At 53.7% G+C, this 22,891-nt stretch overlaps 8 protein-coding genes across 8 annotated transcripts; 5 read left to right on the top strand and 3 right to left on the bottom strand.

Annotated features, from left to right (window-relative positions):
* Nucleotides 1-363: 363 nt before the first annotated feature.
* On the bottom strand, nucleotides 364-1,645 carry NEUTE1DRAFT_148387 (uncharacterized protein; the record flags this gene model as incomplete). Its single annotated transcript, XM_009855617.1, has 2 exons — nucleotides 364-1,212; nucleotides 1,266-1,645. 2 exons carry the CDS (start codon nucleotides 1,643-1,645, stop codon nucleotides 420-422), a joined length of 1,173 nt encoding a protein of 390 aa, XP_009853919.1.
* Nucleotides 1,646-2,767: 1,122 nt separating this feature from the next.
* Nucleotides 2,768-3,113, top strand: NEUTE1DRAFT_49029 (uncharacterized protein; the record flags this gene model as incomplete). The annotated part of the gene is made up of 2 exons (XM_009855538.1): nucleotides 2,768-3,001; nucleotides 3,084-3,113. The coding sequence occupies 2 exons, from the start codon at nucleotides 2,768-2,770 to the stop codon at nucleotides 3,111-3,113; spliced, it is 264 nt and encodes an 87-aa protein (XP_009853840.1).
* Nucleotides 3,114-3,116: 3 nt separating this feature from the next.
* NEUTE1DRAFT_103407 (uncharacterized protein) lies at nucleotides 3,117-3,386 on the top strand (the record flags this gene model as incomplete). The annotated part of the gene is made up of 2 exons (XM_009855618.1): nucleotides 3,117-3,231; nucleotides 3,262-3,386. 2 exons carry the CDS (start codon nucleotides 3,117-3,119, stop codon nucleotides 3,384-3,386), a joined length of 240 nt encoding a protein of 79 aa, XP_009853920.1.
* Nucleotides 3,387-3,581: 195 nt separating this feature from the next.
* Nucleotides 3,582-5,237, bottom strand: NEUTE1DRAFT_118000 (uncharacterized protein; the record flags this gene model as incomplete). Its single annotated transcript, XM_009855619.1, has 2 exons — nucleotides 3,582-4,898; nucleotides 4,973-5,237. 2 exons carry the CDS (start codon nucleotides 5,092-5,094, stop codon nucleotides 3,827-3,829), a joined length of 1,194 nt encoding a protein of 397 aa, XP_009853921.1.
* A 2,959-nt stretch (nucleotides 5,238-8,196) lies between these two features.
* NEUTE1DRAFT_140244 (uncharacterized protein) lies at nucleotides 8,197-10,736 on the top strand (the record flags this gene model as incomplete). The annotated part of the gene is made up of 5 exons (XM_009855620.1): nucleotides 8,197-8,709; nucleotides 8,902-8,950; nucleotides 9,129-9,293; nucleotides 9,576-10,069; nucleotides 10,149-10,736. The coding sequence occupies 5 exons, from the start codon at nucleotides 8,197-8,199 to the stop codon at nucleotides 10,734-10,736; spliced, it is 1,809 nt and encodes a 602-aa protein (XP_009853922.1).
* A 3,279-nt stretch (nucleotides 10,737-14,015) lies between these two features.
* Nucleotides 14,016-16,854, top strand: NEUTE1DRAFT_148390 (uncharacterized protein; the record flags this gene model as incomplete). Its single annotated transcript, XM_009855621.1, has 4 exons — nucleotides 14,016-15,367; nucleotides 15,451-15,528; nucleotides 15,589-15,892; nucleotides 15,953-16,854. The coding sequence occupies 4 exons, from the start codon at nucleotides 14,016-14,018 to the stop codon at nucleotides 16,634-16,636; spliced, it is 2,418 nt and encodes an 805-aa protein (XP_009853923.1).
* Nucleotides 16,855-16,965: 111 nt separating this feature from the next.
* Nucleotides 16,966-18,753, bottom strand: NEUTE1DRAFT_124307 (uncharacterized protein; the record flags this gene model as incomplete). Its single annotated transcript, XM_009855622.1, has 1 exon — nucleotides 16,966-18,753. One exon carries the CDS (start codon nucleotides 18,751-18,753, stop codon nucleotides 16,966-16,968), a length of 1,788 nt encoding a protein of 595 aa, XP_009853924.1.
* Nucleotides 18,754-19,813: 1,060 nt separating this feature from the next.
* Nucleotides 19,814-20,916, top strand: NEUTE1DRAFT_124308 (uncharacterized protein; the record flags this gene model as incomplete). Its single annotated transcript, XM_009855623.1, has 2 exons — nucleotides 19,814-20,175; nucleotides 20,232-20,916. The coding sequence occupies 2 exons, from the start codon at nucleotides 19,814-19,816 to the stop codon at nucleotides 20,704-20,706; spliced, it is 837 nt and encodes a 278-aa protein (XP_009853925.1).
* Nucleotides 20,917-22,891: the final 1,975 nt, after the last annotated feature.

Below are 22,891 nucleotides of genomic sequence, written 5' to 3' on the forward strand. Positions count from 1 at the left end.
TAACCCTAACCCTAACCCTAACCCTAACCCTAACCCTAACCCTAACCCTAACCCTAACCCTAACCCTAACCCTAACCCTAACCCTAACCCTAACCCTAACCCTAACCCTAACCCTAACCCTGATTGTTTTATCCGGTCTAGTAAGAGGAGAGAGAAAATTATAGTTGAAAAATTTAAAGGAGAGAAAAATCTTAATAAAAAAAACCTACAAGAGTTTAAAAAAGACATATTATTATATAAAGAAAAAAAGATTAAAAAAGAATAATAAGAATTCTCTCGTAAATTATATACATTATAGGGAAGAGATAGAGGCTAAAAATATAAACCGAATCTATAGTACTACTACAAGGGAACGCTAAAGCTTTAGTACTACAACTTCTAGTCCTATAATACCTATAAGGGATAATTATTTAAACAAATTACTCTACCCAAACGATAGCACTAAGACCATCCTCCTCGCCAGCCCTACCCTTATTACCAACCTGCAAGTTAGCAACCAAGTTCCCAAGCTTGCCAGTCGCAGGGTCCCTCGATACAATAGCTACATTGGAAGACGTCTGCCCACCAAATGCAACCAAGGTGCCGTCCTTGTTGATGTCAAAGGTGCGAGGATAGTAAGAGTACGAGTTGGCGGCTTCCTTCCAGGCGATAGCACCGGTCTGAGAATCAATAGTGTAGATGGCGACTGAGTCCTGGTTGGAACCAAAGGTCTGATCCGCGCGGTTGGAAGCGTACAGAAAATTGCCAGCAACACGAATCTCGGCAGCCTTGGTAGTCGGACCACCCTTCTTGCCAGGAGCATAGGTGGAAAGGGTCTGCGCTCTGCTGAGGGCGAGGCAACCGTTGGAGTCAGTGGGGTACACCACATTCCAAGAGGAAACCGAATTGCCGAGCTCGTTGAGGGTGTACAGGCGAAGGACGCCGTCAGCGGATTTCCACCACTGTGCGTGACGCGGGCCGTCGCCAGGCGAGGCCTGACCAGCTGGGCATGCGGTCAAGCGGCCGGTGCTTGCGTCGATCTTGAAGATGCGGATCAGGTCGGCACCGAGGTCGGGAACGAGCATGAACTTTCCGGTGGGGTCAAGCTGAGTCTCATGGGGATGGGGAACATCCTGACGTGAATTCGGCCCACGTTGCGACATGGTGAACTTCTCAAGCTGAACCTGGCCTTGTCCGAGGGGAAGTTTGTACGTGGTGATGGTTGATGGGGAGCTACGGTGGGGTCAGACAACAACAAGTCTTGTCGAGGATCGAGGGGTACTTACTACTGCGCCGTGGCAATGAAGCCCTTTCCATCGGACCCTCCGTACACCTTGCCGTGGACCGTGTTCCCACTGGTCCGGGTTTGGCCAGACTGAGTAAGGCGTCCATCGCTTCCCACATTGTACTGGGTAATGACACCACTTCCAGTCCAAGACTCGTCGAAGCAGTAGGCAGTCTTGGTGTCATTGTAATATTCCAGCCACGCAGGAGTTGTGCCACAGCCACTAGCCTGCGAGGTAATGGAAAGTTTGCCGGTGGTGCCACTGGTGGTCAAGGAGAGGGTGTAGACAGGTCCGCTGAAATGGGAAACCAGCAAAGTGGCGCCCAGGGCAGACGGAGCCAGGGCGAGGCCGACCAGCAAGTTGGACAACAGATGAACCATGTTGATAGCGACGAGGGAGAGAGAGTTGAGGAGTGCTGGCTTGGATGTGATGCTAACGACTTTGGCGATGCCCTTTTGTACCTGTTCGTTGTGGGCCCAGAACCCGGCGGGAAGGGCCGTCCATCACGGTTTGACAAGCTGATTTTAGCCGGAAAACACGATCTTGGTGCTGTAGATCATCCGAGTTGTATACAATGCCAGGCTGGGGTCGGAGACGAATGCGGCTGGCGATTGGAACGTTTCGTAGTATATGATGGCTAGGCAGCACGGGGTAAACTCGATGGTCAAACGCAGGCGAGACGGGGTAACATGGGTGCGGTGTAGCCGGAGGTGGACAACGACGTCCAAATGGAGGAAACCGCACCGATTCGGGGATATCGGCAGCACAGGCGGGAGGTTACCCCACAAGACGTGATCCTGCCGAGAACTCGTCAATATCCGGGAGAAAGGCACGAGGGAGATTCGAAGCGCCGTAAATGGGACGTACTTTGATCGAAACTGGCCAATGCCATTGTAGAACAACTGCGTTGGGGACGAGATATTGCAAGAGTCGAGCGAGGTCGCGAGGATCGAATTGGACAGCAAACTGCTTGTGTTCGGTCGGATGTGACGAGGTTGAGACACTCCCATGTCGCTATGGGATCTAGGGGCCGTCAAGGTAAGCCTGAAGGGGTCCAAAGTCAAGGTTCATCAGATTGGATCGCTTGACAGATGAGACTGGTCATTCCAAAGTTGTTTCGTCGCGAAATGTTTCAGTTGTAAAGTTGATCATCGGGCTCCCTGCAGGGTTCCAGCCTGTCCCCATCCCATGCAGCCCACGGCGGTCGCTGTCCGTTGGGTCTTATCTTATCGCATGCCTACCTCTACCCAGCACAACGGCCATGACGTCATTGCTTCAGCTACCATTTGTGTCCCTCGTCTTGTCTTCTTGTGCTTCCCGGCCATAACTCTCAGCTCGCAACGATTCTGCAAACCGCATCTCTTGTTTTCTCACCAACCAATATTTCCAGTTAATCTGTCCGAATCCAGACTCTCTATCTAGGAATGAGTGAAAACTAAGCGACCGCCTTCTCCATCCACCAAGCGAATTCAGCCGCGGTCAACCGCATCCGCGCGCCCACCATGTCCGACATCGTTGAAAACATCAAGGAAGCCCTCGGCCCCAAAGAGCGCGAACAGGCCACGGTACCAGACTACGACCCTCACACGCGCGGTCCTTACCCCGATAACCAACCCTCCACCGTTGTCAACCCAGCGACCGAGAACAAGCAGTCACATGTCTCTCCTCCATCAGGCGACGTCCCCGACGCAAAAGCGGCGACATCAACGCAGGAGTCGCAAAAGATCGCATCCGGGGTGGGTTTCAATGCCCCCAAGGGAACTTATGGTCCTCATGGCTCACGCATTGCTAACTTCTTGGATCCTCGGGTTGATTCAGACCGGGATGGACGACCGAAGCACGGTCTGAGTGATGTTGGGCCTGTTGCTGCGAGACCAGCAAAGAGAGATTGAACCTCGAAGCGATGCGACAAGGGACAACAGAGGGAAAAAATATCGAGTTTGGGCCACGGCTGGGGGAACGAAGAGTACGAAACGAAGCGATTCTGTCCATCAAGAGAGAGCAAAATGTCTGCGTCTCGGAAGATTGGAGATTGTGACGAGAGGTGAGGAATATCGAACTACCGGACATCTGCTGAGAAGTGAGAACCAGGGAGGCGGGTCGTTGGCACAGATATTGTGATCATCTCAGGAGTTCTAGAGACATCCTCAGCCGTAGACCTCGCAGGCAGTTATGCATCATCCATCGCCTGGCATCTGTACAGGCAATGCACTGCAACCTCAACGTCTGTAACGAGGAGTCTCCATCACAACCTATGATCTAGAAGTATGATCTTGAACAGTGTTTCCCCATGGACCTACACTTGCGATGTTATCTGCTACTTCCACGTCTTTGTATCTTCGCTATCAAACATTACTTGTATACATATTATGCCGACATGGCAGAATTGTTCGTTGAAGATCACCCTAGACCAAACAATCCGTCTTTCCTGGGACCAAGCCGTCCAAGGCTCATGGCTCGTTACTCCACCAGATCCAGTCTACTCCCAAACGCCTGGCCGTTTTCCACATTACTAAGATACGGTTGTATTTCCCTTTTCTTTTCTCCCTCACGTTGCTGCCTCAGAGAGGCTTATCCAGAATCTGATCTCCCACCAAGGTCTTGTTCCTGTAATCCGCCACTGCACTCGTCGCATCGCCTCCCTTGAACGCCGACTGTATCAAGAGCGGCAGCATCGCATTCATAATGTTGTCATTAAATTCCCTCTTCGCCAGTTCCTTACCGCCCCAATGATGCCTGACCAGCTGTCCCGTGCAACCCAAATTCTTCTTCTCGGGGATCCCGTTTGCCTCATTGCATGGCAGCGCTCTTATCATGCTCTTGCCCGGTTCCTCCGCAATGGTCAACCCGTCCAAGAAGTCGTACCTCACGTGGGAGCTGAAACCCGACTGTTCGTGGAAATAGACGCCCTTCCACTCGGCACAGCCCTTGTATCTCGTCTCACTGGGACATTCGGCCCAGTCCTTGAACATCCTCTGCGTGTTTTCCGAGGCTTGCGCAATGATGAAGCCCGTGTTGACGTTCAGGTTCCCCCTCTGGTCGCGGTTGACCTCGGCATTCGGATCCTCCGCCATAGCCACCATGACCTTGTCGTCGATCTTCCAGTAGTTGAGCATCCACTCCAGCGGCAGCTCGGGGCTGGGAAAGACGGCGTCGTAGTCCATCATCACCACTATGTCATATTTCTTCAGCAGCTCCTGCGTGAAGATCACCTTGGTCCAGTGCGGGGCTCGGTCCTGGTATGTAGGCGCCTGCACAAACTTGTAGGTATAGCCGTGAATCAAGGCGTAGAGGTAGTGAGAGAGAAACCCGGCAGAAGCTGGGCTGAGGGCGTCCCAGGTCGGCAAGGACGAGGAAAAGACGCCGCCAGCACCGGTGTGGGGGCGCGTGTCGACATCGAGAATGCAGATACGCTTGCCGAGGGATTTGTGGTGGATCAGCTCTGAAGCTGGAGGCAGGCGTTTGACGGTGCCATCGCGCGTGGTAAATGTGGGGGTGGTGATGGGAACCACAAGGGGCGCGTAGAGTGCCTGGATGATGGACGAGAGGTTGTCGAGTGGGCCACTGGTTTGGTTGGCAGCGCAGGAGGAGGGGTTGGTGGTGATGACTACCTTCGGCATGACCACCGTTGGCCTGGCAGAGGAACGAACAACGGATTATTAGCGACGGTCAGGTGGTGGGGCTATGATCGACGACGGGATACTCACAAGGTCGAGCGAAAGGACTCATGATTGAAGAGGCCGGTGAGGAGGAGAAGTGTAACGAAAACAACAGGGAGAATGATGAGGAGGCGCCGGGCTGGCTGAGAGAAGGTAGGTAGGACCGACATGCGAGCGATGGTTCCCGCTGAGGCGCGATGGGTGGTCCCTAACAGCTGAATCCAACAACAAAAAGAAGAGCAGGCGAAGGCTTAACCAAGAACCGCAATGGCATGGAGAGCAAAAGAGCGGCTGTCGCAAGGACAAACGAAGTCCAGCGGGACAAGAGCCGGACCAGCAGTCGCGTTGGGAGAAGAGAAAGGGGAATGGAAAGGGAGGAAAAAGCTGTTTGAGTGGCGCAGGGAGGAAGCAGGTACCTCTAGGCAGGTATCGTGAAGTGACCGCTGAGAGGAGTCGGAAACCCTGGCTGGATACCCTGAGAGACCCTGGATGGGGACCAACAAAGTTCCTTCGGTTGGGTTGCGACTATGCTGCTTTCAGCTTGGCCGCGCCGTGCTACCCGCGTTTGCTTTCTGTTCCAGCATTTAGCGTGTGTTGGTAGCACGGAAGAGAAAACCCATCGCAAGTTTGGTGGCACCAACCTCGGGTACAGTCTGAACAGCTGCACTGGTGTTGGTGGTGTTGGTGGTGTTGGTGTTACTGGTTTGGGATAATCAAGGTGAAACAAAGGGAACTTGAAGGGGGAGTTGATGGTTCATTTGGCTGGATATCCCCGCCTTATATGATCATTTACAGCTGAGACCTACGATGACGACAGTCAAATGGCCATTGCCATGGTTTCTCGCATACACGCACCATAGCCATGAGCACATTGACCAAGCGACCTCAACGCCATGCCAAGTATCACGACCTGGGCACCAAGGTAATTCTGCAAACCGTGCGTTGCTTGAAGCTGTAATGCGGAACGAACGCACTGCTGTTGTAGAGGGTCTTGGCGTGCGTTCCTCTGCGTGCAGCGCTGCAACGGCCCCAAAACTGAGACCGAAACCACCGATGGTAAATGATGAGACTGGCTCGATGCGGGTGTTTGCATTGGCCTATTACTTTGTGTATCCGGCCCCTTTCAAGCATTAGTCATTTTGCCTATCGATGCACTTGTTAAACTGTTGAATCCTGTCACAGTCTCAATCTCAAACGGACTCTGTATACCGCCAAAAGGGGCCGCTTTGGATTTTCAATCGCGATGGAGACAGGGGAGTCGGTCTAGCCTGTTAGAGCATAGGAACGGTGGGGAATTCCAGCAATCTCATCTGATTCTCACAAGGATCCATACCTCGAGGTAACCTAGGGTTCTCAGCTTGGCATCGCACGGCCTCTTAGGCGGGCCTCTACCTAGACGGCATCAGGCAGCGGCCGTCAGCGATCCCGTTGCCCCTTTGTTCGTTCCCATTGTGGAATACCTCACCTCTATCACGAATCGCGCTGAGGAGGGAGACGAACAAACGCATGATGCAAGGAATTGGATGACACGTTGAGAATGAACCGTGAGAATGGTCAAGAATTGAAGATTGATGCAAAATTGAGCCCTACACTACCCGATCCCTGCGTCAATCCATTCCATCGACCAGGCAAGCGGGCGGCCACCAGGGGTCCCGCTTTTCCTTATCCATACCCTAACTCCCCTCCTTATCAGCACGTCCGGGTCCACCGGCTGCCTTCCTCGGATCCTCCCGAACCCAAGGAACAAGCTGTCGGTCAGTCGGTCCAATCTTCTTCGTCTCAATTCCCTTTCCGCGCATCGGATTGAAGCAATTGCACCCATGACTTTTCGGTAACCACCATATTCCGAGCTGCTCGGGTACATGTTGGCATGGCGCTGCCACTAGTCAGCGAGACAGCGACCACATTTGAGGCCGACTGACGAGCCCTGCCTAGGGCCCTTTTTCGCAGAGGTATGTGCCGGGTGCCCGACCGTTTGGACACCAAGAGCCAAGAATGACAGCTCCCATGATCGTCGTTTCTGCGTTTCCCACTCCCCCGACAATAACCACTTTGCTTGTTCAATTCTTTCGCCACGCCATACACTGGCTATATGGGGCCTCAACTATCTCTGACAACTGTTGAACCTCCAGGTACATCATAGCTTATTATCGACGACCCCCGTTTGCCGCGTCTCCCGAATATCACCGTTCACAGAGGGCGCAACTCGTCGCCGCGGCCAACGCCTACACAGTGCGCTCGCCAACAAAGAGACATGCACGAGTCACAGACCGCGGGGTCTCTGTGCCAACTCCAGTGCGCTTTGATGCCGTTGAAATGCAGCCTATCGTCCTAATAATTGCCTTTTCCGAGCTGCCCTACGAGCCTTCCGTTGCATAGCTGGCCCGGATAATAAATCACATAACCGTCTTAAACCATTGGTTGGTTCGGATTATTGTCGTCCAGTCATCTTCAACCTTCAGCCAAGCGTCGAACTGGGGTCAAGGAGGGAGATTACGCGGCGAAGGTAGAACCCCCAGGGACAAACAGATTGGACAATGGACGAGTTCTACACGTGGCTGGGTGCGTCTTTGGTGTCAGGTACGTTTCCACATTTAGTGTATGATGGACGAAGCGATGCCTACGTCCAGGAGACTGGGAAACGGTGACTTTAGCGCCTACCAGCACGTTACTTACGGAACCCACGGAGCCACGTTACCTACCAGTGAGCCGAGGTGCCAGGCTGCAGAGGGCAGCCAAAACGCAGGAGAAGCAAAGCAGAAAAGAACCCTTCAACCCCCTGGTTGATTGTCCTTGCCAAGGCTTCCAGTGCCTCAAGTTGCTTTCTAGGCCCGAGTCCAAAGTCCCAGCCCATAGACAAGACATGGATGCCACCGCCCTTGTCATTTCTGTCACTCCTGTCAGCCCCCCTGTCGATGTGACATCTCCGCCTTGTTTCCTTTTCATTCACATCCCGTCTTGCCCGTCCGGTCGCCTCGCCCATTTCCATGGTCCATTGATGTGTGACCATGCCGCGGATTGGGCAAGTATGGTGTCGGAGGTGCCGCCATCTGTGCGACAACAGGCTCATGTCAGCAATATAATGTGACTACACGGAAGGTAGGAAGTCAGTAAGAAATTAGGCCAGCACCGATGGAGTCGATCCATGCCATCAGACTCAGAAGCTGTATGGAAAAACCCATGGCTACAATGTGTACTACACCTTCCTCTTCCGTGTCACCGCCGTTATTACTGTCTTCAACTCTGCCATTGTCATCATCGTCATCCAAACAATGGCAGCCATGTACTCGTCGTCTACCATAGCCACGTCCGAACGGAGCCGTCGCTCAAGACTCGATTCCACAGTTGTTGACTTCTCTCCGGGCCTGGATACCGAGTCTGATCCCCTATTACGATCTACCTATCCATTTGCCCGCGACCATGATTGTCCTTCACATGAACCGTACCGCTCCATCGCCACCGCCAACTCCTGCTCATCCTCCCATGTCTCCATCAGCCAGCAGTCCCAATCCCAGCCCTCCCTCCTCCAGCTCAGGCACAGAATCAACCGCAAAACAGATCTCCTCCTTCTCCCGCTCCTCTCCACCCTCTACCTCTTCAATGGCCTCGACCGCGGCAACGTGGGGAACGCTCAGACGCAGGGGTTCACAGCGGATATCGGGTGCGAGCCGCGCGATTTGAACCTGGCTATCTCAGCATTTTGGGTCATGTTTGTTGCTTGCCAGCCAGTATCCGCTGCTTTTGGGAGGAGATGGGGAGGGAGAGTGTGGATTGTTGGCATCATGGTAGGTTTTTTGATTGTGATACAATCTGTCTGGCTCTTAGGATCGCGACGATGATGGATCGATGGAGTGAGATTTTGGGTAGAAACCAGAGTTGCGGATGGCTCACTGGCTCAACCTCTCTTAATTGGATCCTCAAACTGAATCCAGGAACACTTGACTAACACGCACTTTGTCTTTTTTGTCCAACTGTAGCTCAGCTGGGGAGCATTGACACTGTCTCAGGCCTTTATCAAAGGAAGAGGTGAGTTGATATTCATACTGTAGCCCTGCATGGCAGTTTTATCGAACTGCTCGAACTCCATCAAGTTACAAGTCTCTGGCTCTCCTTCCCAATCTCCAAACCAGTTACTACTCTTTACATACCTCCACCCATTCACACAGTTCCCAAGGCTAACGTACTCACGAACCATACATAATAGGCTCTCTCCTAGCCACCCGCCTTCTCATCGGCGCCTTCGAAGCCGGATTTTATCCCACGGCCCTCGCCTACTTGACAGTGTTCTATCCCCCTTATGACCTTGCTGTGCGCATTGCGCTGTTCTATGGACAATACGCGGTGGCAGGGGCGTTTTCTGGGGCCATAGGTATGTACAACGTCCCTTCCGTGTCTCCGTGAACCTTTCGACATGTCATCAGTGCCGCCGAAGGTGCAGTAATGATGGTGAAACCATGACTCAGCCCACCCTGTCGCGGCCAGCAGACGTTAACGTTGACGTGGACTGGTGTGGATGTGCATCCACGGCTCCATTCACATCCCCGGCCATGGCCCATGTCCATCAACCCAACAATCATCTATGCACGCACCACAGTCACAGTATAAGTTGCTCTCACCCTGGGGATTCGCTCGCTAACCGCGAGTGGACTAGCCTATGCTATATTTCGGATAGAGCACCCGACGTTGAAGAGCTGGCAGCTCCTGTTCCTCATTGAAGGTGGTGCGACGTGTCTTGTCGCACTGTTTGCATGGGTATGGTTGCCCGAGGGGCCGGAGAGTGCTTGGTTTTTGACATCGGAGGAAAGAGCGTTATTCAGGAGATGTCGAGTCGTAGATGGAGTTAAAGCTAGTAGTGAATGGGCAGAAGAGGGCGATGATGAAGAGGCCGGACATGGATATAGAGTGAACGGGAGATGCCATAATGACGATGAGACTGAGAGTCAGCGGATGGTAACAGGAGGTGTTGAAGAAGAAGCATCCGGGCGTTTTGTAACCTGGCGAGAAATTGTCGAAACTGTCCGTGACTGGAAGCTCTGGCTCCTTCTTCTTTGCAACATTTGCGCCAGTATCCCCAGCACCGCATTCTCGGTCTTCCTACCTTTGGTGGTAGAGGGGATGGGATACTCGGCCCTGCAAGCCAACCTGGTTCGTTGCATGATTTCTCATCTCTGCATCAGATTCCCGCACTCATAGTACATGTCCGCTAATACTCTCCGGAAAACAGATGTCAGTACCCCCCTTCGTCTCTGGCGCATTGGGCGTCTACCTCTTTGCCCTTTCCTCCGACCGCCGTCAAGAGCGGGGATATCACATCATGGCTGGACTTGCCATTTCCGCAGTCGGGTTAGCAGGCATTGTTTTCACCACTTCCTCGTCCGGCAAGTACATGGCCCTGTGCATTCTTCTCTTCGGCTCCTACGTACCCCCGCCCCTAACCGCTGCTTGGCTATCCAATAACACGCGTTCCCCCAACAAGAGAGCGCTTGTGCTGGGTGTCAACGGATGGGGTAATCTGGCGGGGGTTATTGGGAGCTGGGTGTTTAGGATCGGCAGTGACCATGGCGGTGGCCATGGTCAAGAGGAAAGGGGACATGAATATAGGGAGCCGTTATTGATCACATTTGGGTTTGTTGGGATAGCAATCATGGGGTATTGGGCGTATACGGAGGTGCTGAGATGGGAGAACAGGAGAATGGATGAGGCTGAAGTTGGAAAGATGGTGGAGGAGAGCAGCATGAAATGGGACAGCGAGAATCGATGTAGGACAATGGATGGGGAGGGGAAGCCAAGTTCTAGGGGTCATAACTTGTAGGCCAAGGGTCGTGTAAGAAAAACGGTGATAGGTGGTGGATGTAGGGATAGCTCCGTATGTCGGGTACCTCGTCCTCTTGATTGAGAAAAAGATTGGGTATCAACGATCGCAGTCATTAGTGTAATGCAAGGACCAGCAGTGTGGCTTCGTTGTGGGTATGTAGCTGCGTTGGTCCTTGGTGGATTTCTCCGTCGTAGATCTGCCTGACCGAGTTCTCGAATGGTGAAATTCTAGACTGGACTGGATGTGAATCAATGTCGTGTGAATTGGTTCCAATGCTACGCGGCCAGCCTCCCCCCACTCTCGCACATTCATGTGGCGTCCCAGCGTTGCCTGTTTTGGCTCACATTGATCACACATGGAGACTTGGTAGACACTGGAGACACACCGCCCGTCCCAGGGCCCATTGTTTTCAGGATCGGTGGTGAAAAAGGCGGAGGAGGATTGCCATGCCGGGCACTCCATGGCAACCATGCCATTCCATGACACAGGTCCCGACGGGTTAGCACTGTCTTGGTTGTACCTCTCGAGGTGCTTAGAGGTGAGTGGAAGGTATCCTCTTTGACCACGGGGTACCCATGTTGCGTTCCACGGCCGTGGTGTACTGTTTCTTCAGCAGCTCTGGATGCCACTCAACGCTTGCTGGATACCTTACGGGAGCTATGCTGATGCTCGCTGTGACGAGGCAGAGCCATGAAGTGGAAATCCAATCATCCGATCCCACGGGTACACTCGCACTGCGCTGTACCTTCCATGTCGACCTTGTCATTGTCTTGTCACTGGATACTCAGTGGCAGGACTGCTTGTCAGCATCGATGGACGCCGCCGTTCGGTTTGTCAGATTGGAAGCTTCACCTTGAATTTTGCACAGGCCGGTCTAACCCCTCTGGGCCTAGCATCCTTCGCCGGTCTCGCGGCTGCGCTTGTCATGGTAGGTACCTAGGTCATGGTGGGCGGCCAGAAGCAGCGAGTGGCTCCCGGTCCCATCCACCCCCCCAGTCGAACAAAGCGTTTCCCCTCCTTCCATTTTTTTTTTTTTTTTTTTTTTTTTTTTTTTTTTGCTCACCTCACCACGCTTTAATGAAAGAGCGATTACCGAGTGACAGGTGACTTGTCATGGGAGTGTGGGTTGATGATTGACCAGTCCCTCGTTTGCATCGTGTCATTGAAGGATGGACCAAGAAGACACTGTCTCGTCCCTACGAATTATTGCCTTGTCGGCAATCATCTTCGACGCAAGGTAAGCTTTTTTGAAGACACTGCACGGAAATGAGTCGGGAAGTAATCGGGCATCAGCCCATTGGGTGCTTTCCCCCCTTCCGGTGCCGTCGGCGCAAATGGTCCATGCATCCCGGTGAAGGCTGATGCATGAGGATGAACCGGTAAGAGCAGACAAGAACAGGCTGTGAGGACCGAGTTGTGGTAGCACAAGGAGCGATTGTCAAGCCCGGGCCTGTTCTGTCCCATGTTGTTGCCTCCAAGGCTTTGGATACCTCCCGTCTCAGCTATTACATGTTGATGACCAAACAAACAGAAGCGAACGAAGAAGGGCGGTCGCGGGTTTAAAGAGGGAAAAATGAAAATTGCAGTAGGTACTTGTACTACCTTACCGCCTTTGCCTCACCTTCCTCCTCCGAGCCATCTGTGGTACCATGGACATGTTACCCCTCCGAGTCCACATTTCTACTTGCCCACTCGACATCTGTGCCCCGTGCCCCTGTACCCGGTCGGGACCAGTGGGAGGAAACAGTGGGCTCCGACGGTCGATGGAAGAGCGGGTGCGCACGGGCTGTTTTCCGGATACAGTACCAAAGACATGCTCTAGGGCAGCTCGGCAGGTACGTAACCTCCCGATGTAGCTTGGGTTAGCGGGGTGTCTTCCCCCCACCCGCGTGTATGCCCTGGCCGTGTGCCCACCGGTGCCCCAGCGAGCCCTGGTAGCCCCTGGCAAGCCCTCTCAGGCCCCGGCAACGGACTTAGCTGCCACAAAGCCTGCTATCACCGAGTACCTTGCAAATATTTCCTCGGTGTTCTTCCCATCCACTCCCGTCCGTCCCCTCCCCCAAGGAATCCCTCCAATCCTCGCACCACGCAATCCGAATCCGCCAAAAGCGCATGGAAGTGGCCGGCGCGGGTACAAAATCCACGGACGGGTACTGACACCGATGCCAGTGCGGTACTCGCTGCTAGCTTAATCATCAGCCGCCGCTTGTCGCCGACTCCTTCCTTTTCTTCGACTTCGACCTGTGTGCTGTGTGGCCGACGGTGATGGGATCTTGAGCACGAACGAATTGGAAATCCGGGTGTGGTTCTTGAAAGTCGACGTCTCGATTCCCGACCTGGGCTGATTCCACTTCTCCTCCGGCGGCTGCCTTACTCACCTTGCTGCTGCTCCCGACCTTCCTTGTCCCGTTGTCCCGTCTCTCCGTCGTTGCTGCCCGTTGTGGATGACGACCTAACCACTGACCCCCGTTGTCCCCGTTTTCTCCTTCCCGTTTTCTTCTGGAGCGAGGAAGTGAGTGACTTGGCGGAACGAACTTGCATTTACACTTGCCGTCTTTCGGTCTTGCCTTTTCGTCTTTTCTTCACCTGACTCGCCCCCCCTCTTTCCAGTCTTCTCTTCTCTTCACTTCCTCCTTCTTCCACTCCCTCTACTCCTCTTCCTCCATCCTTCCCGTCTTCCCTCGGTGCTTCTTCTCAGCTTCACCCAACTAACCACCCTCCTTCCTCCCCCCAACGACACGACCTGACGCCCCGTCTGGACGTGCCACCACCATCGCGACCACACGGACCACACCGGTCGGTCAAGAGGGGGAGCCGTTGTCAGCGAGTCCTTCGTTGTGTGCAGTGGTCAAGCCTGCACATCTGTGACCTCGATCGACATCACCCGGCCTCACTTCACCCTCTTATCGCTCATTGACGCCGGCCGACGCCGACACTCCCGGGCTCTCACCTCACTCACCTCACCGGTTGACAACTCACTCTCAACTACAAAGACTACCTGCTGAACGCATCATCGCCATCCTCGCCGTCGACAGGAGGTGAACAGGACGACGCGGCACTGGCAAGAACCAAGGCTATTTGACGCACACTGCCAGATGGAAAGTGTGGTCGGGTGCCAGTGTGATCCCAATCGCCTCATCATCCTACCGTCCCTGACCTATCGTCTCTTCTCGCCAACCTTTTCGGCATTTCCCCTCCTCCTTCCAGAACCCAAGGCAAGCACCACTTGGGATACAGGTGTGACAGCAACACCACACCGACAAGCTGGCTTCAGATATGCCGAGGTCGTCCAAGAGTTCGGGCGCCGACGATCCCAACTTTCGCTTACCCGTCAACCCGCGGCGGAAAAAGGTCGCGCCCGAGCAACGCAAGCGCGTGGCCCTCGCCTGCAACAACTGCAATGTCAAGCGCATCAAGTGCTCGGGCGAGAAGCCGTGTCGCCAGTGCACCCAGGCCCAGCGCCAATGCATCTACCCCCAGGGCGTTAAAAAGGTCACCGTCCCCCAGACTTACATTGACGGGCTGCTCGGCAAGATAGCCAAATACGAGAGTCAACTCCAGATCACCAGCAAAGCGGCTAGCGGCAATGGCAATGGTAACAGCAAGATCGACCTCAGCGGCTTGCTTCAGCCGTTGCAGGCTGTCCAGGAAGGGGATCAGGGCGGCATGAGCATCGACTCGCCAGACGGCGTAGGGGCCGCCGGCCAGGCCTATCTCACCGAAGGCTCGGTCACGTCCACGACGTCGCACTATGACTACCCTGTCCATGCACACAACCACAACTTTGAGCCCGCCTTCTCCATCGATGAGGACACGGAGATGCAGATGGACTACCCCGTCGACGACGGCAGAATGCTGGCCGATGCTGAGGGTACCGCTCGCTACCTTGGAGAAACCTCTGGCGCCACCTTCCTTGATTCGCTCAAGGCCTTCATCAAGACGACGCAGCCGCTGGCCTCCAAAGGTCTCTCTCCCAACCCTGAGACGCCCGACGGCAGCAGGAATGCAACCTTCCTCAATTCGGTTGGTCGCTACCAGACGTTCGATTCCCGTCCTCTCCTGCTTCCGACCATGGACGTGGAGCCGCGCATCCCCACGCAGCTGGAAATCCAGGCCATGATCACGCAGTTCAAGACCTTTCTCCAGGACGACAACGGCAAGGCAGGGTGCGGCGGCATTTTTTTCTGGCCATTCCAGGACCCCGCCAAGATGGCGCTACCGGACCAGTCCGGTTTTGGCACTGGCTTCAAGCTGGACACCACTAAACCGCGGAACCACACCGCTCGGGAGCACGGCCAACTGGCATTGGTCTACACAGCCTTTGCCTTTACCCATCTTCTGACCCTGACCGAGGAGAATTCCCGGGTGGATGGCCAATTGGGCGAAGCCCACTATGCGGCGGCTAGGATGCTGATCGGAAACCCCCTGGACATGACGTCCTACACAATTTACAACGTGGCCGTTTTGGCCCTGATGGCCCTGTACCTGGTGGAGAACAATCGCCGAGATGCCGCCTACATGGCCATCAGCAACGCCATGCATCTCAGCGTGATGCACGGCGTGCACAGGGAAAGTTCAGTCACCGAGGTCGAGCGTAGGACTTTCTGGACGGTTTACAACATCGATCGGTTAGTCCATGCCATTTCCCACCGGTGTTGCCTCCTAGCGTCAACTAGCCAACCACTTGCTGACACATACCTGTTTCTTCTAGCTGGCTGAGCTGCTTGATGGGTCGCCCACCCGCGGTCCCTCATCAGGCCATTACCCTGTCCCTGCCACAGGAAGCACCGTGAGTTGTACCCTTCAATCGTACCTTCACCGTACTTGGCCTAATGGTGTGTCTCAATAGGGGCCTTCCTTCGCCGCTTGGGCTGTGTGCACATGTGGAACTGTCCAAGATTTCCGCGTACATCGTCAACAACAGCTATCGTCATCATGCGAACAAGCCGGCCGACGGGTTCGATGAGCTGCCCTTTTCGGTCGCAATTGGGAAGCTTGACCAATGGCATGAGAACCTGCCCAAGAGCTTGAAGCTCGAGAATTTGGAGGAGAGTCCCAGCAACTATTACTACTATGCACTCCAACCCGAAGCCGAGGACCCGGCACTCGGTACCGACCGGGCTTTGTTGTCACTGCACATGGCTTACAATCAGGTATGCAACCCTGTTTTCACCCCTCACATGATGTGCATGACAGACAGCTAACGGTTTTAGCTCATCATCTTGGCAATCCGTCCCGCGTTCCTCACCGCCGTTAAGAAGAAGGTAGCCAATACCTGGTTGACACCTGGGCTTGAGGGCCCTGGAGCGGAACCGGAGAATCCTTGGACCCGAGCCATTCGCAAGTGCAGCGATGCCGCACGGCGCAACCTCCGCATCGGCAGACGACTACAAATCATCAGCCCCGGCCAGAAGCTGCTCGTGCAGGACCTCCATCACATCTTCAATGCTGCCATCATCCTTCTGATGCATCAAATCCTCTTTGTCAACCAAAGAGTGTACGACATGTTCCTCATTGACAAGGCAAAGGAGGTGTTCAAGAATGAGGCGATGACGGGCAGTGACTATGGGAAGGACTGTCACAACGTCCTCAACGATCTGAAGCCCTTGGTCGATAAGCTGCACGAAGTAATTCACCGCAAGGAGCATGAGCAGCTGTCTGTCCCCACGGAGAAGCAGCAGAGCGGATCGGTGCATAGCCCTGTGAACAGAGAGACCACACCGGGTGCCCTCTCGGGTCCGATAACGGGCTCTCCGACGAAGCCGTATCCCAGCCATGTGCAAGGTTGGTTACAGAATGTGAGACCTGAAGACGGTACCACGGTTGTTCAGGAGCTCAAGACATGGCAGGATGATGACGGTATGCAGGTATATAGACCGGGCAATTCGCTTGCCTAAGACCATGTTATGTTGTTGGTTCTCTCGTGTCATCCTTCTTGTCTTTGGCGTTTGGAAGTTCCCATGTGTTGGACACCACGGATGCACTTGCTTGTTAGGAGTCTCATGATACAAATTGCACGGCAGGCATTGGCACTAGCGATTATACCCCTTTACTTGATAGAATTAGCGTTAAATTTGTTAGACCTTAAAGCATCCTTTGCCTTCTTCGATGACACATTGGTAAAACTCCGTACCCTCGCGCACTCCATGGGCTTCCCTTGACACTTGATATTTTGAGCTGATATCGTTCTCCTTTTTCCCTCATCCGGTACCACTGCAGCATCAGCTCACAGGGGTCCAAAAAGTCGTTTCTCCAAACCCTGAAGCGTCTCTGACTTCTTCTTCACGTTCTCATCATTCCATTCGCCCTCCTCAGTAACGTAAGCATCAATGAGCCCCCCGGCACACCACTCAAAAGACACGTTTCTCACTTCCACTTTTACCTGCGTCTTCTCCTTTTCTTCATGCTTCTTCTCTTTCTTCTTCCCCTCAAATCTTGTGGCATGAGCAAAGTTCAATACTGTCCTGGCAGCCCCTCTAATTTGCTTACTACTACCCTCGCCCATCCACACCCTCGTCACTTGTTCCAAACCCTGATCCTCCACTACGTGTTGTTCTGGCGGTCCAGGGAGTGCCACCTTTTCCGAGTCGCAAAGGACTACCACCTTGGCTTCTTTTGCGTTGTATTGAGTGGCGAGGAGAACAGACAGCGAGCCAGTCTTGTTACTCACTGAGCCGTCTGAGGCGATGCGGTCGGCGCCTATCACCACCAGCTGCACCCCGCGAGTGGCATGACAGGCCGAGGCATCGGTGTAGATGATGATGCTGTGTTGGCGGTCGTTACTGGATGCCAACTCTGTGGAGAGAGCTTTGGCGAGGCTGGCGGCGAGAGAGACGCCTTCGAGCAGGGGGCGGGATTCAAGAACGCGGATATCAAGGACGGAATTGGGGAGAAGGATGGGGAGATGGGAAAGGGCGTGGGTGATCGTGGAGGACTCCGACAAGGTCAGTATAGAAAGAGGTTTTTGAGGTGTATTGAAGGAGGGGAGGTTACGGGAGATGTAGGAGGCGAACGATCGGGAAATCTGGTCATTGGTCAAGGGGCGGGCGGAGATCTCCCGGTCCAAAATGGAGACGATGGTTGATTTGAGTTGCTTTCCGCTGCTCTTGGAGCTGGTGGCATGGTCCTGGAAAACTTTAGCCTCAACGGAAGCCAAAGCAGACAACAAAGCAGACATGATCGCCGCGCCCATACTCTCCCGTCCATTCTTCCACAGATGCCATGCAGCCATTCTGATGTCCTTCCACCATTTGGCCTCTTTCCCATCTCCATTCTCTCCATACAAGACACCGTCGTCCATCTTGTCGATCACATCCCGCAAGATACGCAAGGCATCACCTGCCATTTGCCTCGCCCCACTCACATAATCCTCCTCCAGACGTTTACACCCCTCCGCCAGCACCTTTCCGGCTTCAAGTCCAAGATCAATCTCAAACCAGACTCTCCTCAAACTCTCCTTCAGCTTCGGCACTCCTCCGAAATCTTCAGTATCTCGCACATCCAACGGATCGAACCATGCCCACCCCTCGTGCTCCCAATTGATTTTTATTCTTTTCTCGCTTCCCCCGCCATCCCCAGCCGGGTCCTTCAACAAAAATGCAAACGGCCAGATTGTCCATTCTCGCCCGACTGATTCATCAGAGAAAGTGTACGGCTTCCCTTGCCGAAGGACTTTCAGGTCGGAAGCAGTTAAAGTGGTCTCTTCATGAATCTCACGCCAGGCTGCGCTAAGGGGCGAAGGGTCGGTTGAATCGATGGAACCGGAGATGGGCGCGTAGTGATGGGTGTAAGTGCTGACTTTGTCGGAGCGTTTGAACAGAGCCACGAGTGGTTTTTGGATAGATGGATCAAAATTGGAGGTAGTCGGTAGAGAGGAGGAGGAGGAGGAGGATGGAGGGGAAAAGTAAGCAGGGGGGAGTTTGAAGATGAAAGAAGAGACCACGGATCGGTGTTTTAGTGGCTTCTGGTTGGTAGAGGTACTTGGAGCAGTGGAGGACGGGGTAGCAGTGGACATCTCCGATAACGACCGATGCAGGATGTGGGTAGAATGGTGATGGGCAATGTATCGCAAGCTAGTCCACGTAGGCTCGTCAACAATCGCATAAGGTTATTTTCGGCGCTCGCCCAATGGAGAACTGAAGGAAGGGAAGATGAACAACGTCGGATTTGTTCGGCTGCAATGTCGCGATGAGCGGTCTGGTACGATGACGTCACCCTTAAAGTGCCCCGGTCTATCGAGGGCCAGATCAACAGATAAGGGTTAGGGGCTGTGATTGACAAAAACGCAAAGAGGAGGTACTACAGTCGTGACCCCTGAAACTGCATGTAATTCAGACTTGGAAATCCTATGCACTAAATAGCATATATGCAGTATCTGAACGCGGGGTTAGGCCAAAATAGCTAATTCAGACCTGAGAATTCTATGCACTAACTAGCGTATATGCAGTATCTGGAGGATGCAGTTTCAGGGGTCACGACTGTAGAGGTAAACACCTGGAACGCGAGACATTATGTGATAGCTATTCGTACAACCTAGGCTTAAAACAGAGTACGCGGAATTTTAGTTACTTGTGGTTTCTCTGCGATTTTGCGTTCCATACAGATTCATAGTGTAGTTTCATACTCCCAATGCCTCCCCATTATTCTTATCCCTCCCAGAGCCTTCTGCTTGCTACACCTATCTCAAGATGCCTACCTCTAGTGAGGCTGATATCATATACAACGGCAGTTATCAGGCAGGATGAAATGCTTGTTTACCTATCCTTAGCGCTTATTCAGGCACCGAGATAAATTCAATCATGACTGGTCCGCAGAATAGCAGCCGTTCTCGCCAAGAACATTGAAGGGTGGTGTTACTCAGCGCGCTTGCACAGCATCAAAATTCGGGCGTTTCATTCGTACCACATCGAGCCCCTGACGCCCCTTTTAGTATAAGTCCGAGGCTGGTCCAGAATCTTATAAAGATCATGTTCAGCTTTTGGTTTTGCTGCGCCGCTTGTGTGGATCGGGGCTTGGTCGATTGGACATATAACATTGAGGTCTCGACCATTGTCGGCGTTTAAGACGAGGTCAAAATGGCAAGCTACAGCTATCAGCAACAATACCCACCACCAGCACAGGTCGGATCTGGACACCCTTACCAGCCGTTCCCCGGTCCTCAGCAAGCGGAGAAGACAGGTTTTGTGCCCGGCGAGATTCAGCATCCATATCCGGACCAAGGCACCCCGATGTTGCCAGAACAAAACACAGGTGCCGGGTCGGGGTCGACCCTCCTCACGGTGAAACGAAGCATCGCACTTGCCGTCATCGGTACCTTGGCCCTGCTTCTTGCGACGGTCATTGGTCTTGCGGCAGGTCTAGGTGTGAGCCAGAAGAACCTCCACGATGCCAAGAATGACTTGAAGTTGGCGCAAGCGAGCATCACGGCAGGACTTGGGTAGGTTTTCCTTCCATGTATCCAACCCAATGACCAGAACTAATGAACCCATCTAGGGCAATCACCTCGTCCCCGACAATCGCAACTGCCACCTCCACCAGCACTTCAAGTGCGTCTTCGACTGCGACCACCATCGCAAAAATTGAGTGTCCATCCATCAACGGAACTTTTTACACGGCAACGGTGGGCGGTAATTCTAGCAGCCCCGGTGGCAGCAGCAGCAAGAAGTTCCAGCGTCTCTGCGGCGTTGACTTTGGAAAAGGAGAAGCCGCCGACATTGGCTCCGTAAACACGACCAGCTTCAACTCGTGCTTGGATAAGTGTGCGGAGAAGCAAGGGTGCACCGGAGCGGGATGGGGTGCGATCACGGGCGACGAGGAAACCCATCACACGTGTTGGATGAAGACAAATCTGACAACAAAGGGGCATGAGGCGGTGGACGAGTGGGCTTTTGGAGTGTTGGAGTTGAGTGGTAGTGGGAAGGGGGAGGACAACGACGAGGGTGATGATAATGATCTTGATGGGAACTGAGTTTGGTGTGATATGTTGAGGAGGGCAATTGAGGTGACAGGGTAAAGCGAGGGGTCGGAAAGAATCACTGACTGATAGTGATTGAGAACTACTTTGTTCGTTTGCTGGTGTCGAAGTTGTATGGTAGCCGACGGGAGTTTTACCGTACATCAAAGACGGCTTTTCCCTTTGCCCTTTCCAAGTTCCCTTTGCCACTTTCTGGGTGCCTTGAAATCCCGCTGTTAGCAATGACGGGACCCAGGAGCGGGAGGCAACACCGGGACGTGCGATGGATCAAAACAGGCACTTTATCGTCCGTTCATTTCCGACTCGGTTAGTTGGTGTTTCCCTCCGTGTCGCGACGCATTCTTGCCATTGCAGCGGTACAGTGTGGTGATTGGCGAGGACGGGAAGCTGTCATCAGGTCTGGGACCCCATCGTGCTGTCGCCCTTCCTTCTTTCTTCCTCTCTCTGGTGGTTCAGTTGTCACTTTTCGAGCCCAGTCTGGACAGGAATGGAAGTGAGCGAGGACAGTGGCACGGGCCGCCCGGGCAGGCACTGCACTGTAGTGTTCCAACAGTAGTGTAAAGGCATTTAGCGGCAGGCAGTGTGTGCAGCTGAGTGGGCTAGACTGCACCAATGGCACTGTAGCCCGTTGTGTGGTCGGTGCGGGGCTGCCCAGTATCCGTTTTCGATTGGTGACCATCCTGTCACAAAAGGAAACATCAATCTCCTTCCGCGTCTTGCACCTCCCACACAACCGATTGTTGCCGACCACTCAAGCCAAGTTACTCCAAAACCCCCTGGATCACAAGTCGGCGTTGGTATTGGCGGCACAGTATGGAGGCTACGAAAATCCGGGGAAATTGGAGAAAATGATGGGAACAGCGGCCCGCTTGAGACGACCCGGTCGGGGCCGGGGACGTCCTCCTTTTCCTTTTGCAGTTAAACTCAGGGATGCGACACTAATGGAACGACGGGAAGTGGGGTTTACGGCGGATAATGTCACTCCATGTCTGTCACAGCCCTGCCCTACCATCCGGAAGTTGCTGTTGGACTGGCGGTTGGATCTTATGTTCTTGAACCTGATGGACAAAGATCTCCACGGTGAAAGCTGGGGGAGTTGAGCACCTGGGTCGCTCTCTCGCTGCTCCCATTCCACGTGGAAAAGATGGATCAGTGGTAACCTCCTCCTACCAACGGGGCATTTTCCCATCATTACTACCTACGAATGCAGCCGTACTGACATGGACCACCTCACAGACCTTCCGAGTTCTCATCATCACTTCAAGATTGTGCGTCACAGCTCGAATATTTGCTCCAACCTCTTTTCCTAAACCGAATACGTCAGGCGACGGCTGGCAGATGCAGAGCTTGCTGATAGGTTCGTCCACACAAGTTGTTGGTCCGTAGCACAACACGACAAGTGCTTCAGCGAAATTAAACATGGCGTTTTCGACTCAATGCTGCCTCGCCCGGTTCACCGTCCCATCCACCCCAGTCGGATGAACATCCCTCGCTGCCGACATGGATTGGCGTCACCTTTGCCCACGATTTGGGCACCACGAGAGCTCCCCTGGCTCTATTCCAGGGACAAGCGAGCCATGCTCTTTACCCGTCCATGGGGTATCCGACGCGTCGAACGTTCGATAATTCCTGACTGTTGGGAATTGGGAGTAAGACTTCCTAATTACAACTGACGGTCTGGCCAGTCTCACAACCCTTCTCGGCAAGTCGTCACATGAATAAGCGATACCGACCGTGAGGTAGCGAGGGGCTCTACAACCTGCAAAGATGTATCAGGAATTGAGTTCCGTGTGCTGCACTCAGACTCGACAAGCTTTGTTCGATCATGGCGGACTAAAGGTTTGAGGAACGAAGACGCACAGACGAGGAGGATCTCGTGGCATGCAGCCCATGTTGCGCGATTGTCTAACTCAAGACTGCTAGTGCAGGTCATCAATAACCGCTATACACGGGACAAGAGATCATCACGATTGGGTGAGAGAATGCCTTCACCTGCGCAGAGTCTCCGCAAGGTAGAACCCGTCTTCCCCGCCATTCACATTACACCACTTCCAGGCATAGAACATACAGCAAGAAGTCTTGTTTGGCACAGTATCATTGATGAGAGGTGCCGCCCACTTGCGATGCAACGACGGCTGGCGACCCCGTCTTTTCACCGTTTTGTTAAAGTTCTGGATTA

Source organism: Neurospora tetrasperma, assembly GCF_000213175.1.
Source record: "Neurospora tetrasperma FGSC 2508 unplaced genomic scaffold NEUTE1scaffold_6, whole genome shotgun sequence".
In the NCBI taxonomy this organism is placed as follows: domain Eukaryota; kingdom Fungi; phylum Ascomycota; class Sordariomycetes; order Sordariales; family Sordariaceae; genus Neurospora; species Neurospora tetrasperma.